The sequence below is a fragment of the Neophocaena asiaeorientalis genome, unplaced genomic scaffold (genome assembly GCF_003031525.2).
Source record: "Neophocaena asiaeorientalis asiaeorientalis breed wild unplaced genomic scaffold, Neophocaena_asiaeorientalis_V1.1 scaffold45, whole genome shotgun sequence".
NCBI lineage: Eukaryota > Metazoa > Chordata > Mammalia > Artiodactyla > Phocoenidae > Neophocaena > Neophocaena asiaeorientalis.
The window spans coordinates 8,014,449-8,029,079 of NW_020174642.1; the positions used below are offsets into that span (position 1 = coordinate 8,014,449).

Sequence of the window (14,631 nt, forward strand, 5' to 3'; positions counted from 1 at the left end):
CTCCGAATGTTGAAAGCGCCGAGACTCGCTGGAATTTGGAAGGTCTGGATTCAAAGGCTGGAAAATTCCTGGCACTCCCGTTATTCATTGGACAGACTTTAAATGCCATTTATTCTTCCCCAATGAGAGGCCTGATGGAAAGGAAATTGCTCTAAACCTCTGGAAGTTCTAAGACTACCCACGCCTGGCAGGCAGGGCCAAGGCACCTCCGAATGCGGGGGCGCCCAGAGTTGGGGTACTGGGGTGGAGGAGGGACCCTGGTGCCTTTGTATGTGCACATAGAGGTTTGTGGAGAGCCCCTTGTGTGCATTTAAATTCCCTCCGTCCTACCTGTTTTGGGGTTTAGGATTTATGCTGATGTTTAAAAACAGGATGTCTGCAGCCTCTGGATTTTATGATTTCAAGCTTTTTCCAAAAACGCAGACATAAGGGTTTGTGTGTGGGGGTAAATAAGTGAAATGATCTCATCTGTCAACTTTCTTCCTGAGATAACCAGCTTGGTGGGTGCAGACGGGTCTCCTGAGTGTTTCTGCCTTGCCTGGGCAGTAGGAAGTGGTTGTGATTTAAATCCTGTCTTGATGCAATTTTCAAAAATATTTTCATGGGGGCGTAGCTGATTTACAATGTTGTGTTAGTTTCAGGTGTACAGCAAAGTGAATCTGTTATACAGATATCCACTCTTTTTAAGATTCTTTTCCCGTATAGGTCATTACAGAGTATTGAGTAAAGTTCCCTGTGCTATACAGTAGGTCCCTATTAGTTATCTATTTTATATATGGTAGTGTGTATATGTCAATCCCAGTCTCCCAATTTATCCCTCCCCCCTGGTAACCATAAGTTTATTTTCTACATCTGTAACTCTATTTCTGTTTCAATGCAATTTAATAAGATTTAAGATTTTTGAAAGACTTTGCAGTTTTTCAACTAAAAGTAGATAAACCAAGTCTTCTGTAACAAAATGAAAGAGAAGTAAAATCTACTCCATAGAGATATGAACTTGCAAATTACCTGGCATAGCCTTCCTTTAAATAAAGCAAACTGAGTTCAGGTACAACTTGGAATCAATTTGGTGACAGTTCCTTCCTGTACACACCCTTCAAAAAATACCGTCCCCTCAAGATCCACGTCTGGGTTCCTGTAGCACTCGGGGCGTTCCCATGTGCCCCCGCCCGGGGGGTTCTGCTGGGCTCTTAGAAATGGACTCATTCTGTCACACAGAGAATAAGCGAGTTAAGTAATCTGGTGCTAGTCTGCAGCCTGGCTGACTAGACAATCAGTGACTAGAAGCCTTTCCTAGTGGACCGTAAGCTTATGCTGCAGTTTCAGTCATGCTGGGTCCACACTTCACATTTATTGCTTTCAGGAAAACGTGTGACTTTTATAACTCGGCAGCTCAATCTCTCCTCCATCTTCCTCTTGAGCCTAGATTTCTAGGTGACTCGTAGAGCGATTGACTGGTCCACTTGTGTTCCTCGAACCTTGAAAATTAGTAAATGATTTATTTGGCGCTTGCTAATTTGGGATCTTGGATCCATCTGGGATCCATGATTTCAGTTTGGTTTGTGTTCAGCTGCTGGACAGCTTGGTATCAAGGCGTATTTGTAGGGATTTACTGAGTCTTTTTTAGATGATGTCAGGAGCTGAGTTGCTTGGTGGGAAGGTCCTGCAGCACGGATGCTGGGACCCTTATATTACACACACGAGCAATTATGGTTTACTATACAGGCTGAATTTTGCTTTCCAAAGACATCAGAAAACGGAGACAGAAACCCCACGTTCCTGCTCGTGAGCTGTGAGCTCCCCGTGCTGCACTTACATGTAAAGTGGGGTCACGGGCCGGGCATCGCCGCTCCCTCACACCCCACTCTATTTGATTCAGCAGCTTGTATGAGGTGCTCTCTGAGGGAGCAGGCGAGGCAGCTCTTACCTGTGTCTATTTCAGTTATTGTATTTCGGCTTGTGGGTTGTGGTGGCCTATGTCCTGTTAGAGATGACGATATGGAGCCTGGGGGGGTGTGTGGCAGCTCATCGCAGAATCCCGCGCGGGCTCGCTTAGGGAACCCTGCCCCCTGATTTGGGGGGAAGGGATGTTCCCCCGCCAGCGGAGCTGTGAAATCCATGTGGAGGCCAAAGCCAAAGTGAAAACTCCCCGCGGCTCGGGTCGCTGTGCTAAGGATGTGTGAAATTAAGAAACCCCTTCCTGGGTTGAGGAGCCTGTGTTTTTTTTTGTGTGTGTGTGTGATACGCGGGCCTCTCACTGTTGTGGCCTCTCCCGTTGCGGAGCACAGGCTCCGGATGCGCAGGCTCAGCGGCCATGGCTCACGGGCCCAGCTGCTCCGCGGCATGTGGGATCTTCCCGGACCGGGGCACGAACCCGCGTCCCCTGCATCGGCAGGCGGACTCTCAACCATTGCGCCACCAGGGAAGCCTGAGCCGGTGTTTTTGTAGACAGTTCATGATATGTTCAGTGGGAGGTTTAACATACGTGCTCTAAGCAGCGCTGGTGGCTGCCCCGGATAGGCCTGTCCCAAGGAGAAGGAAAAAAACAAAAATGCAGGGATGGAGAGTGAGGAAGAGGTTTATCAAAGAACAAAGGAAGGGCTGAGAGATGTACATGACAGGATCCCTGGGTCCTACCAAGGGGCCAGGAAGGTCTTACTTGGTCTACCCTGACCTCTCTCCTGTCCCAGCCCCAGAGTCCCCTCTACGGTTCCCCAAAAGTGCCAGGCACGGTCCCACCCCAGGGTCTTTGCACCTGCTGTTTTGCCTGGGAAGCTCTTCTGTACATACCCATGTGCCGGTTGCCTCACGGCCTTCCCTGTTCACTGGGCACCTTCTTGGGAGCCTTTCTCTGACGTCTGTATTCGAAGCACCAGCCAGCCCACCAAACACACACCCCCTCACACACACTGCTCTCTTCTATTTGTCTCCATACCCCTTACCACCTAATAAGCTTATGATCTAGTCCCTCCTTTTGCGGTCTGTCTTCCCTTTGCTAATGTACGCTTGCTGTGGGCAGGATTTTTTTCCTCAGTGATTAAAGCATCCTGATTGAGGTCGTGGTACAGCGCGTGCTCCCCACGACTTGTACATGGGCTTGGGAGGAAGATCGCTGGATACACTGATTCTCACACGGGAGCGCCTACAGGAATCGGTACAATGTTTAACTTTAGGCAGATTTCTGAGCTTGCCCCCCAAAGCTTCTAATCCAGCAGGTCTGGGGTGGGCCCGAGAATTTGCCTTTCTAACAAGTTCCAAGATGAGGCTGGTGCCACTGGACAGGCTGACTTATCTCTCCAGGGAAACACACGAGCTGGGAGGGTCCCCATGCGCCTCTGGATGGAGACAGGCTGTGACCTGCCCGCTTTGCTTTCCCAGGTGTGGAGGAGCATGCGAGATGCGGGCCGCTGCCGAGGCATCCTGGCCGCGCTGGTCGTCCTGGCTGGGCTGGCAGGTAGGGACCGCGGAGCTGGCTGGCACGCTCCCGGGCATCCACCCGGAGTGGGCGGGAGGGGCTCGGAGGAGGCCACGGGGGCGCGTGGCTGCCAGCAGATTCTGCCTTCGGCTCTTCCTGTTGGGTCCCCTCCACCCCACCCCCTCCATTTCCTGCTGCGCCGGCCTCACTCCGGAAGGGTCCTTCAGGTGCTCAAGAGCCCACCAGTCCTCCTCCAGGGGTCCCTGCTTGGGTACCTTCCCAAGTTCATTGCTCTTGTTGAAGCATCCCATTCCCCCGCCTGGATATTCTCCCCTTCCATTTCTACCTGGTCTTCGAGGAAGACCTGACTTGGGCATCACCTCCTCCCTGAAGCCTTCCTGGCCTTGCAGTTTTCTCGGTGATAACCCCACATCTCCCACTGTTGGCAGAGTGAGGGGCCCATTGCCTGTGAGACTTCCCAGTCCTCCCGACAGTCCCTCCTCATCCTGGAACTTTCCCAGAGTATCAGTGGGAATAGATTCCAGGTGCCCCAGGCCAGGGTCTCTGGATCAGATTCCGCGTTGCAGGAGATGGAGTGTGCAGACCCCCGGGTGCTTAGGGTAACAGGAGTTTGTATGCCAGCCTTCTTTTGACTATGTCTTGTCTTGATTTCATGGCTTCCGTCTGGTGTGTTTGTCTTGTTTTCCTAGCTGGGTTTTAAAGTCCTCAGGGTATTCTTACTTCAGGGATTTTAAGGCACTGTATTGAAGAATAATATACATACAGAAAAGTGCACAAGTCGTAAAGGTACAACTTGATGAAATTTTACAAACTGAGCACCTTTGTGTATCAACGATGAGCCCAAGAACACTTCACAAATGCTTTCTTCAGCCCCCCCCCCACCAAAGTGATGCTTATTCTGACTTTTAGTTGCGTAGATAAGTTTTGCTTGCTTTATACTTTACACACCTATAAACTCTGTTTCAGAGGGCTAGATAATAGTTTTTTTTCTTTTTTTTTAACTCCATTCACGACAGCTTGAAAAAATAAAACAGAATAAAATAGTATAGGAATGATCAGAGTGTGTAATGTGCAGTCAGGACTGTTTTACAAATTTTGGTTTTGGATGTGTTTACACATTAAGCCAAGGGAACCAGGCTGTGGTGTTAACATGTATTTAGGGGCAAAGATGTTTGGAAGCCCGTGCCTTCTAGTACGTGGTGCTAAGCGTTTAGTAGGTGCTTGATATGCATTTGTTTGCAGGGTGGAGAGGAAAACATTTTCCCTGCTTGTGTAGGGACTCATGCGGTTAGCAAACCAGACTCAGCACACATTTTAGAGATATGGCTCCAACGTGGCTGTCTCAGCCATGGCGGTAAAAATCTCTTCCGACAGCTTGGCGGGAAACTGATGAACTCTGCGTCTACAATTTTTCTGAGCTATTTTTCCTGAAGTACTGTTTTGAAGGCAGGGATGGCTTGGGTTGAGGTCTGGAGATAGCTATTCCAGGAGGGGAGAGGATTATGGGTAATCCTAGAGCCCTTTGGGGGATGGGGTCCATTGCAAAAGCCTGAACTCCTAGGATGCTTCATCATGGAAAGTGTCGGGTAGAGACACCTCCAATGGCTTTGAATAGCTGAGGACAACCTCCACGTGCCCCCAAAGGACTCCTGCCAGCCCTCGCCTGTCCACCTGGCTCCTAGCGTGATGGGTTATTTGTTCACTCGGTGAATATTCACTGGGATCTTCTTACATGCCATTTAGGTACAGGCACTGGGATGAGCAAACCCAGGTGCAGTCTCTGCTAACAAAGAGCTTAGACATCAATTGATAGAAAAATCAATACAAAATCACCACCATGACAATTGCTTCACTCATCCGAAAGTCTGTTATGGATAATTTGACCTGCACAGGGTGGTCTGGGAAAGCTTCCTGAGGAGGAGACAACTTGGCTGGGAGCTGAGGAGTAAGCGAGACTAGTTCTTCAGGCAGTCACTGCCTGTGCAAAGGCCCTTGGGCCAGAAAGAGTTGGTGAGTTGGATAAGTTGAAGATGGTCTGGTGGGCAGAGGGCGGAGTCTGGGGCAAAATGAAGTTGGAGAGGACATTGATGTGAGACTAAGAAGGGTCTTAAGGTATGGTAGTGTTAAGGGTGATCTGGTCTGTATCCTAAAGGATGGAAATATTTTAAACAAAGTCTGGGGTATTGGGGTGGGAGGTTGGAAAGGGTACCTGGTCACATAGGCATGTTGAGAAGACCCATCTGGCTGCCCCGTGGAGAGCGCAGTCTTGGGTGATGGCGGTGGCACAATGGTGATGATGGCACCTCCTGCTATGGTCAGCGGGACATGGGGGGCAGCTCTGATACACCTCGGGACCCCCTCCCTCACTTGCCAGTTTCCTTCTGATGCTCCCAGTCCCCGATGTGTTTTGACTACCATTTTCTCCATTGGAGCTGTCTTACCTGGGCACTTCCCTTCTACTGCCCTCTGCTTTATTTCCCTTTCTCCCTTCTGCTTTTAATTGTCTGCTTGTCTGTTCATTTCCAATGTTAAGTAAGAGATGGGAGCAGGTGAGGGGTCTACAGGTGCAGGAGGGAAGCTGGAGAAGAAGTAAGTGGAAGAGTAGAGGGGTTAGTGGGTGCAGACCCTCTGTGCCCCACACGCCAGGGAGATGCCTGGCTGCTACTCCAGGGAGCTGAGAAGAAGCAGTTGCAGAAGAATGATACTTATGTTTAGGATCTATCTGCAGAGGATTGGGAGGGGCCAGGAAGCTGGCCCACATGCTACTGTGTGAGTGATTTCAGTTTTGCAGCTGTTAGGACACAATGAGTAGAAGAGAACCTTCTCAGTCCTGCGTGGCAGCCAGCCATTTACACGGAGATGCCTGGTGGAGCGGGATTTGCAAGGCAGGAGGAAAGCAAGGGGGGGTGGGGCTGAAGCCCTGGATGTGGAATTGGAGGGTGTTGGCATGAATGAGCATCTTGCAAGTTGATCATCTCCTGCAAGGGAGGACCCGGTGTTGGGTGATCACCGTAGCTGGTGGCCGAGGTGGGTGCGGGGACACTCATCGTTCCCGTGGCTCTGCCCCTGGTTTGGCCCTTTGCTCTACAAAGTGAAAGGGAGAGCAAAGGGGAAAGCGGACTGTTTGATGAAAGGTCTTATTTACAATTTTCTCATATTTGTCCTGTGTGGGGCAAGTTACACACACCACAGCTGATAGGATGCAGGTGAGAGAGCAGTGAGATTCCAGGGCCTCACGTTACCGGAAATAGAGCTTCTGAGTCACAAGGCAGAGCTGGAGGAGAGTTTACTCATGGCGGCAGCAAGGATCGCAGGCAATGACGTCAGGGGAGTTTAGTGATTAGGATTTGATGCCGCCTGTTTAATTTAAAGGCCAAGTTCAAAGTGGAAGAGTTTCCATTTGGTCCAGGTCCCTCCCAAGCTCCCACCTCCTGAGCTGCCCAGTAAGGTCTGAACCTGGTGCATTCTTGCTCCCATGTGCAGTCTGCAGGGAATTTAAAGACTGGCTTGGAGTGAACAGTGTTTTGGAGTGAATATCCTACCCGGCACCAGGAAGTGATGGAACCAGGGTTTCAGATGCTTTGCTTATTCTGCTGGAGTGTCCTGGATGGAGCAGCTGGCCGGGCAAGCCCTGGTCTCACCGCCCCTGTGCTCCCAGCACCCAGACCCGTGGGCTGTGTTCAACCTACTCCCATGCACCCGAGTCCGAGGTGGGAAAGATGTCGTTATTACGGTGTGGAGTATGAGGGCACGTCTCGTCTTTTCTTCCTCGGGGTGTAGATTTGGCTGTTACTTTCCTTTGAGCTTTTTTTTTGAGATGCAATTCAGGGCTCGTGGAAAGAGCCAAGTTGGCACAGAGGCTGTGGCTTCCCTGGGGAATCATTTCTGCCTTCCCTTCTTCAGGCTTTTTCACCTTTTTTAAAAATCCCAGATCAGAGGGATCCTTGGATCAGAAAGATGTGCCCAAGGGTAAGGGAGAATACCCAATTTGAGTGGTTATTAAGGGTCATACTTTCTCTCTCTTTCTATCATGCCCAGAGGCAAAACAAAGAATAGTGATCATGTTTACCCCCAAACAGGATTAGTCCTAGTTAATTCTGACCTTCCTTCAGTTCTGCCTCTTTGGAGCCTGGGATCTCCTAGTTGACCCAGTCCTACAGGTCTCAGAGACACTGTACATCCCATTCTCTCCCATTGACCTGGCCCTGCTGTGGGCACCATCCCTGCAGTGCATTCTGGGTACTCAGGTGAGTGTCAATGTGTTAATGCGTGTCTGGTGGGGAGGTTCCTTCCCAGAAATCTTTCAGGTTCTTTTAGAACCTGCCTTACAATTTGACCTTATAAGATTGGAAGGAAAGAGGGGCTGCAGTTATCTGGGGGCACCCAGTGTGGATGGGGGCTGCCTGGTGGACCTGCAGGGTTCATATCACTCTGGAAGGTGATAGAAACATGTAGTCTTGTTTTTTTTTTTAAGATTTTTTTGATGTGGGCCATTTTTAAAGTCTTTATTGAATTTGTTACAATATTGCTTCTGTTTTATGTTTTGGTTTTTTCGGCTGTGAGGCATGTGAGAGCTTAGCTCTCGACTAGGGGTTGAACCTGTACACCCTGCATTGGAAGGTGAAGTCTTAACCACTGGACAGCCAGGGAAGTCCCTGGAACATGTAGTCTTACTGATGGTGGCAGGCGTGACTGAGAAGAAACCAAGAGTGTGGGCTGTTGGGGGGTCTTTTTACTATAAACTCTGAGTGAGATCAGAGGGCAAAGAGTGGGAAAGAGGGAAAATTCAGAGTGGGAAGGGCTGAGTTTGCGTCTCAGCCCCACCACTGTGATCACAGGTCCTGAGGCGTTGCTGGTCTTGATTTCCTCAGCATTAAAATGTAAGAGGTAACAGATGAGAAATCTTGGAGATTATCAATTGTTCTGTAAGTTCTACTTTGAATTATTATTACAAATATGGGAAAGTCTAGGAAAACTCTGACCACCAATTCGCTCTTCTGGGGTGATAAGAAAATCAGTCCTAAATGGCCAAAAGATTTCTTGAGTTCTTCAGGTGCAGAACACACTCCATCTTGAGTGTTTCTGACTGAGTTCCCATGAGCCGGAGAGGTCTTGATGCCCTCCTTGGGGAAGGCCAGTTAGGAGATGTCATTCCAGTTAAAACCAGCGTCAGAGTGTATCTGGTGAGCAAAAGGTAGAATGTTGTGAGAAGTCTGAAGGAAACATTTTACTTTCCTCTATGATTTTCTTGGTTTGTCTTGTACGTCACATAGTAGTGACTGCTTACTGAGTGCTTGAGGGTCATGTTAAGGGCTTTATGTGGATCATCTCATTTGGTTCCTAAAACTAGTTGCTGTGGTACTTTTAACCAACCTTGGGTCCACTTGCGCAACACGCAGCCAAGCCAATCTACTGACATGAGGTTGTGGTGAAGGAAGGTGCAGCGTTTATTCCAAGCACCAAACAAGGAAAACAGGCAGCTAATGCTCTAAAGACCCAGACTCCCTGATAGCTTTCAGGGAAGGGCTTTAAAAAGCAGTGTGAGGGAGGGGGTCATGGGGCTCATGAACAGCTCATGGACATTCTTCTGGTTAGTTAGTGGAGAGATAACAGGGTAGTATTTCAGGAGTTAACATCATCAGCCTTCTGGTTCCAACTGGTCTGGAGTCTATGTGCTTGTGGTCAGCATGTGCTTAACTTCTTTCACCTGGTGGGGGTTTCAGTATCTGCAAAACAGCTCAAGAATATGGCTCAGGATATTATCTGTAGCCCTGGAGGAGGAGCTAAGTGTCCTTGACCTTGTTTTATGGCTAAACTATTATTATTTTGTCTCGTTTGACTGTTTTCCTTTTTTCCTGCATTTTCTCACTTCTCTGGTTAAATTTGCTATTTGGAACTCAGGGAAGGTCTAAGAGGTTAAAGGTTTTATACAAACAAGAGGCAAGAGGGATAGGGGAGGGGAGGGCCTGTCTCTGGGAAGGCCCTGTAGCATTCTGCTGGGTTTCAGTACTAGTGTCCCTGTTGTGCAGTGAGGGGAGTAGTCAAGGAGAAGTGTGAAAACTTTCCCAGTGAGGCAGGACTCTGGAGTTCACAGTATTATGCTCTAGAACTACCTGCCCACCCGCTGGAGTTTTAAACAACACTAGATGCTCTAAGACTCTCTACGAGGCTGTCAAATGCATCCCCCCAGTGTTGTCATTGAGGGATCCCACTCTCTTGCATCCTTTACATCCCCACAGGGTTCTCCTTGAGGGATCACATTCTCCTACATCCTTCTATGTGTTTTCCCTCTCTGTGTCTCCTCCACGTATCTCTTCTCGTCCTTAGGAAGTGGGGTGTGGCACTAGTGACAGTTCCATCCTAAGGTGCAGGGGGCATGCAGTGGACCATGGTCACGGCAACCTGGGGTCTCCACTCTCTATGCAAAGAGAAGCTCCTTTCCACTTCCCCCTTTGAGCCTTGGGATTTCCTCTGAGGTGGAAATCACACGTCCTTCCCACTTCACTGGGAGGAAAATTCTCACTTCATGGTGAGGCTGAAAAACTTGCCTGAAGTCACAGAGCTAGGCTAGTAGTCGCTCTCTGGACAGGCTGGGGTCAGATACTTAAGGTAACATCCGGCAGGAGGTGGAGGAGGGACACTGCTCCCTCCAGTCCCAATCCCACTGGGAGTTCCGTGGACTGTGGACTGGGGAGAGGGCCATGGAAAGGAGGGCATGGGTGTGGCTTCCTGTCCACTGGAAGCTCCTGAGCTACTGGGAAACCTGGTACTGAGACCAGTAGGACATGGAATCTGAGCCACGGGATGGTCACCCAGTGGCCACAACTGGTACACAGAAGTGCTACATTGTACAGTCGACTTCTGTAGTCATCCCCTCACCACCTTGAAAAACTGGTTGTCTTTTAGCTTGTGGATCCAGTAATGAAATCATAGAGGGTCCCAAGAATGTCACGGCGCTGAAGGGCTCGGAGGCTCGCTTCAACTGCACCATCTCGCAGGGCTGGAAGCTCATCATGTGGGCTCTGAAAGGCACGGTGGTTCTGAGCATCACGCCCACGGAGCCCATCATCACCAACGACCGCTTCACCGCCATGAGTTATGAAGAGGGCAGTAACTTCATCTCTGAGATGATAATCCACAACGTACAACTCAGTGATGCAGGGCAAATCAAATGCAGCCTCCAGAACAGTGACCGGGATGGATCTGCCTTTCTTTCTGTCCAAGGTGTGTGTGCAGGTGACTCCAATGGGAGCATTTGGAGTTCACTGGGTTAAATGCCAGGGGGCTGGAAGGGACCTTCTGAAGTTCATGTCGTATATGGGGACATATAGGGTCGAACTTCAGTTGGTGCTATGCTTAGAATTATTCTGAACTGATGGATATTTTGTTACTTATCACCATGCTCCCTCCCCCTCTCCCTTCTTCCTAGCCTTCCTTCCTTCTTTCATATGTGGACTTGCCTTCAGCTGGTTTGCTTAGAGCTATTCTGAACTGACTAGTGTTTGTTGTTTTTAGGTGTTTATTTCTCTCCTTCCATCCTCACTGACTGTCTTTCTACTTTCTTTCTTTCTGCTTCTCTCCCTTTCCTCTTCCTTTTCCTTCCTTTCCCTTTCCTTTCCTTTTTTTCTTATTAAGACTATTAAAGACAGCTTTTATCACTTTTTCAGCTGACCAATTTCAGTACTAATAACTTTTCTGGAAGTACATCCTGGAATTCTGGGGCCAGTTGCAGTCACTTGTCTTTGATTTAGAGAGAGAGTTGACGATCATTGTCCTTTTTCTAGCTTTTCGTATACTTGACTCTATTTTTTTGCCTGACATCATTTATCAACTTTGGATCATGCTTTAACTTTTTCCTCTTTCCAGCTGAATTTTCCTAATCTATTACTCTTCCTGCCCACAGTGGTTCTTATAATCAAAGGTGTGTGTTCACTAAGCCCTACCAAGTCTTTTAGAGAAAATAAAAGAGTAAACAAAATTTATAATAATGGATAACTTATCTTTCCTTTTATCATGTATTCATTTTCATCACAGGGCAGTTGCGGGATCAAAGGTAATTTTCAGGTGCTGAAGATTATGTTACTTAGTGAAAAAAAAAGGATACAAGGATTCAGAACATCTTTATCAAAGTTTAATCATTTTGCATTCCTTAAAAATGTAATTATGTACCATTTGTAGATGCATTGGAGCTTTTAGAGTTCCTGATTTCTATAGCAGCATTTCTTTTAACAGACTACATTGTGTCTTTGAAATTTTTTCTTATGCCTGTTTATTAGTTTGTTTAGGAGAAATTTCCAATGATTTGGTCTATATTCATATTGCTATCAAATCAAATTTGATAACGTTCAGTGGAGTTACATGCCTACTTATTTCTACTTGCATTTTTTAATTTAGTCAAATTGTTATATCTTTACTTTTATGTGTCTTTAATTTTGTGTGGTTTAATTAGGGGCACAATGATATTCTCTAAATAAGTGATTCTGTGAAGCTACCTGGATTATTGGCTTAGTTTGCATGACCAAATTATTATTCTAATAATGTGTGGTATAAAGGAAAGAACACAGGACAAGGAACCAAAGATATGAGTTCTGGTTTTGTTTTCATCAGTTACCTACCTTGGTGACTCCTGAAATGGCTCCATTTCTTTATCTTTAAAGTGAGGATAAGGCTCCCCTGCCCACATCACAGGTTTACTATGAGGATCGGATGGAACAATGACTGGGGATGGTTTGAAGACTCCAAAGCCCTGTCTGTTTCAAGTTACTGCAAATGAAGCTGGTGGGGCAGAGAGGTCTAGTGGTAAATAGCACAGAGGTGGGAGCCTGACTGCCAGGTTCAAGTTCCAGCTTTAGCACTGACTCACTGTGTGACCTTGGACATGTTACTTAATGACCTTGTGTCCTAGTTTGCTCATCATAGGGCAGTTGTGGGATCAAATGAGTAGGTTTATATAAAGCCTTTAGAACAGCACCTGGTTCATAGCAATGCCCATAAAGTCATTTGCTATTATCTGTTGCATTCCCAGTAGGAGCATGCCATTGTGTTAGGCATTTAAGGGGCACTCAAGGTGAATGCAATAGGACACAGTCCTGCTCTCAAGAATTTTACAAGAAGAGTAGATAATGCAAGCGCATGAATAACAGTGGTGCAATGTAGATGCTGGCAAGTGCAAAGAGAGGGAGACAAGGTAAGGTTCAAATTGGGAAGGGAGATAAGAGACTTAGTGAAGGCTTCTAGGATGACTCCACAGAGCAGGTGCTATACGACCTACAGACCTTGAAGGTCTGTAGATAACAGGTAAAGTGGGGAAGCAAGAGAGGAGGAGGGCACCCCTGGATCAAGGAAACAGGGTTGAAGGCATGACTTATTATTGCTATGCTTATGGCATATCAGATTCATAAATCCATGTGGTTTTATAGCATCTTTCCCAAGATGCAACTATGAAGTTGTCTGAATACCCCTAACATGCATTTTTTAAAAAAAATTAATTAATTAGTTAATTTTGGGCTGTGTTGGGTGTTCGTTTCTGTCCTAGGGCTTTCTCTAGTTGAGGCAAGCGGGGGCCACTCTTCATCGCGGTGCACGGGCCTCTCACTATTGCGGCCTCTCTTGTTGTGGAGCATAGGTTCCAGACGCGCAGGCTTAGTAGTTGTGGCTCACGGGCCTAGTTGCTCCGCGGCATGTGGGATCTTCCCAGACCAGGGCTCGAACCTGTGTCCCCTGCATTGGCAGGCAGATTCTCAACCACTGCACCACCAGAGAAGGCCCCCTAACATGCATTTTTTTTTTTTTTTTTAGCTCACGGGCCCAGCCGCTCCGCGGCATGTGGGATCTTCCCGGACTTGGGCACGAACACGTGTCTCCTGCATCGGCAGGCGGACTCTCAACCACTGCACCACCAGGGAAGCCCCTAACATGCATTTTTAAATGTTGGTAATTACTGTAGCTTTTGGTTTTAACACAGATGGAAGAACAAGAATCTAGGGAAGTTAAAGTCTTCCTCAAGGTCACGTGGAAGGAACCCATAGATCGAGACAGAACTCCATCCATTTACCCTGGTTGCACTGGGCTGAATGGCACTTTGCTCTTAGAGAAACAAAAGTTCTCTGGGCAACAGGGTCTCTTCGAGGGAAAAGAACCGTGAAAAAAGAGGAAGCATCCAGTTTATTTTGAAAGTGAATTTTCTAAAGTTTGTTTTTTTCCTTCCCATGTATCCACAAGAAAAAGAAAGAGAACGTACATAACTCCATGTTGAGTCATCCAAAATCTACACGAATATTCTAGCCATCACCCTGTGTAAAGTGCTCGTCATGCCACTGGATGACCTTTGTGAAAGCCAGTGGGAAAAGGTGGATCACAAATACTGAAAAAGGAAATGTTTCAGATTGCTGTATTTTTGCCCATACACCAATTAATCACACACCAAACTCTAGATCTCTTGTGTTTTGAAGGCCACTAAGCCTTGAGTTCAAGATCAACTGTTACTAACTGAAGCAATACCAGCCCCCTACACCCAGTTTCTGTCATCTTAAACCTCTCCATCAATGAAACAATGAATGAACTAAAAAGAATAAACACAAGATCCTGTAGTCTGAAGGGACAAATCTGTTCCCTTCTCACTGCTGCGTTTACAGTAATCCTTGAAATAGCTAAGCTGCTTTACTTGCTCCAAGACATTATTCAAGAAAGGAATAACTGGAAATTAACATTTCAGAGTAAGAAGAGCTTTCAGAGCTGATCCAGCTCAGTCTAGTCTGGAAACTCCCAGGCAACCCCTAGATTCTTTCAGGGTGGTCTCTGTGGTCATAACTGTTTCCATGGTAATACTAAGATTTTAGTTGCCTTTCTCACTCACTTTCATGAGTGTACAGGGATTTTCCCACTGTACATTGGGAAGGTCTGCATAACTCAGTGGACCGGTGTTTTCCAAATGACTGATGTATAATGATACAAAATCATGCAAGGGTAAAATGTCCATTCAAAGTGCCATCTAGAGCAATGGATTCTAATGTAACAGCATGAAAGTTCCTTAATACGGTTTCAGTTTCCACAGTGTAACTAACCTTTAGGCAACCACTGCTTGTCAAGTTTTGGTGTGTCAGTAGTATCAAAGAATATCCGTGATTATCTGAAAAGCTTCCTATCCATTCCAACCATATATCCGTGTGAAGTCAGATTTTCTTCATATACTCCGA

The 14,631-nt window shown here is 47.2% G+C and overlaps 1 protein-coding gene across 8 annotated transcripts in view; it reads left to right on the forward strand.

The window, feature by feature from the left end:
• The window catches only part of IGSF5 (immunoglobulin superfamily member 5), a 48,739-nt gene that overhangs the window by 5,805 nt on the left and 28,303 nt on the right, over positions 1-14,631 (forward strand). For all 8 annotated transcript variants that reach the window (XM_024758126.1, XM_024758125.1, XM_024758124.1 and 5 more), the window contains exons 2-3: positions 3,379-3,454; positions 10,343-10,660. In XM_024758126.1, the coding sequence (XP_024613894.1) occupies positions 3,391-3,454; positions 10,343-10,660 (382 nt within the window). In that variant the 5' untranslated portion in view covers positions 3,379-3,390. The remainder of the gene's footprint in view (positions 1-3,378; positions 3,455-10,342; positions 10,661-14,631) is intronic.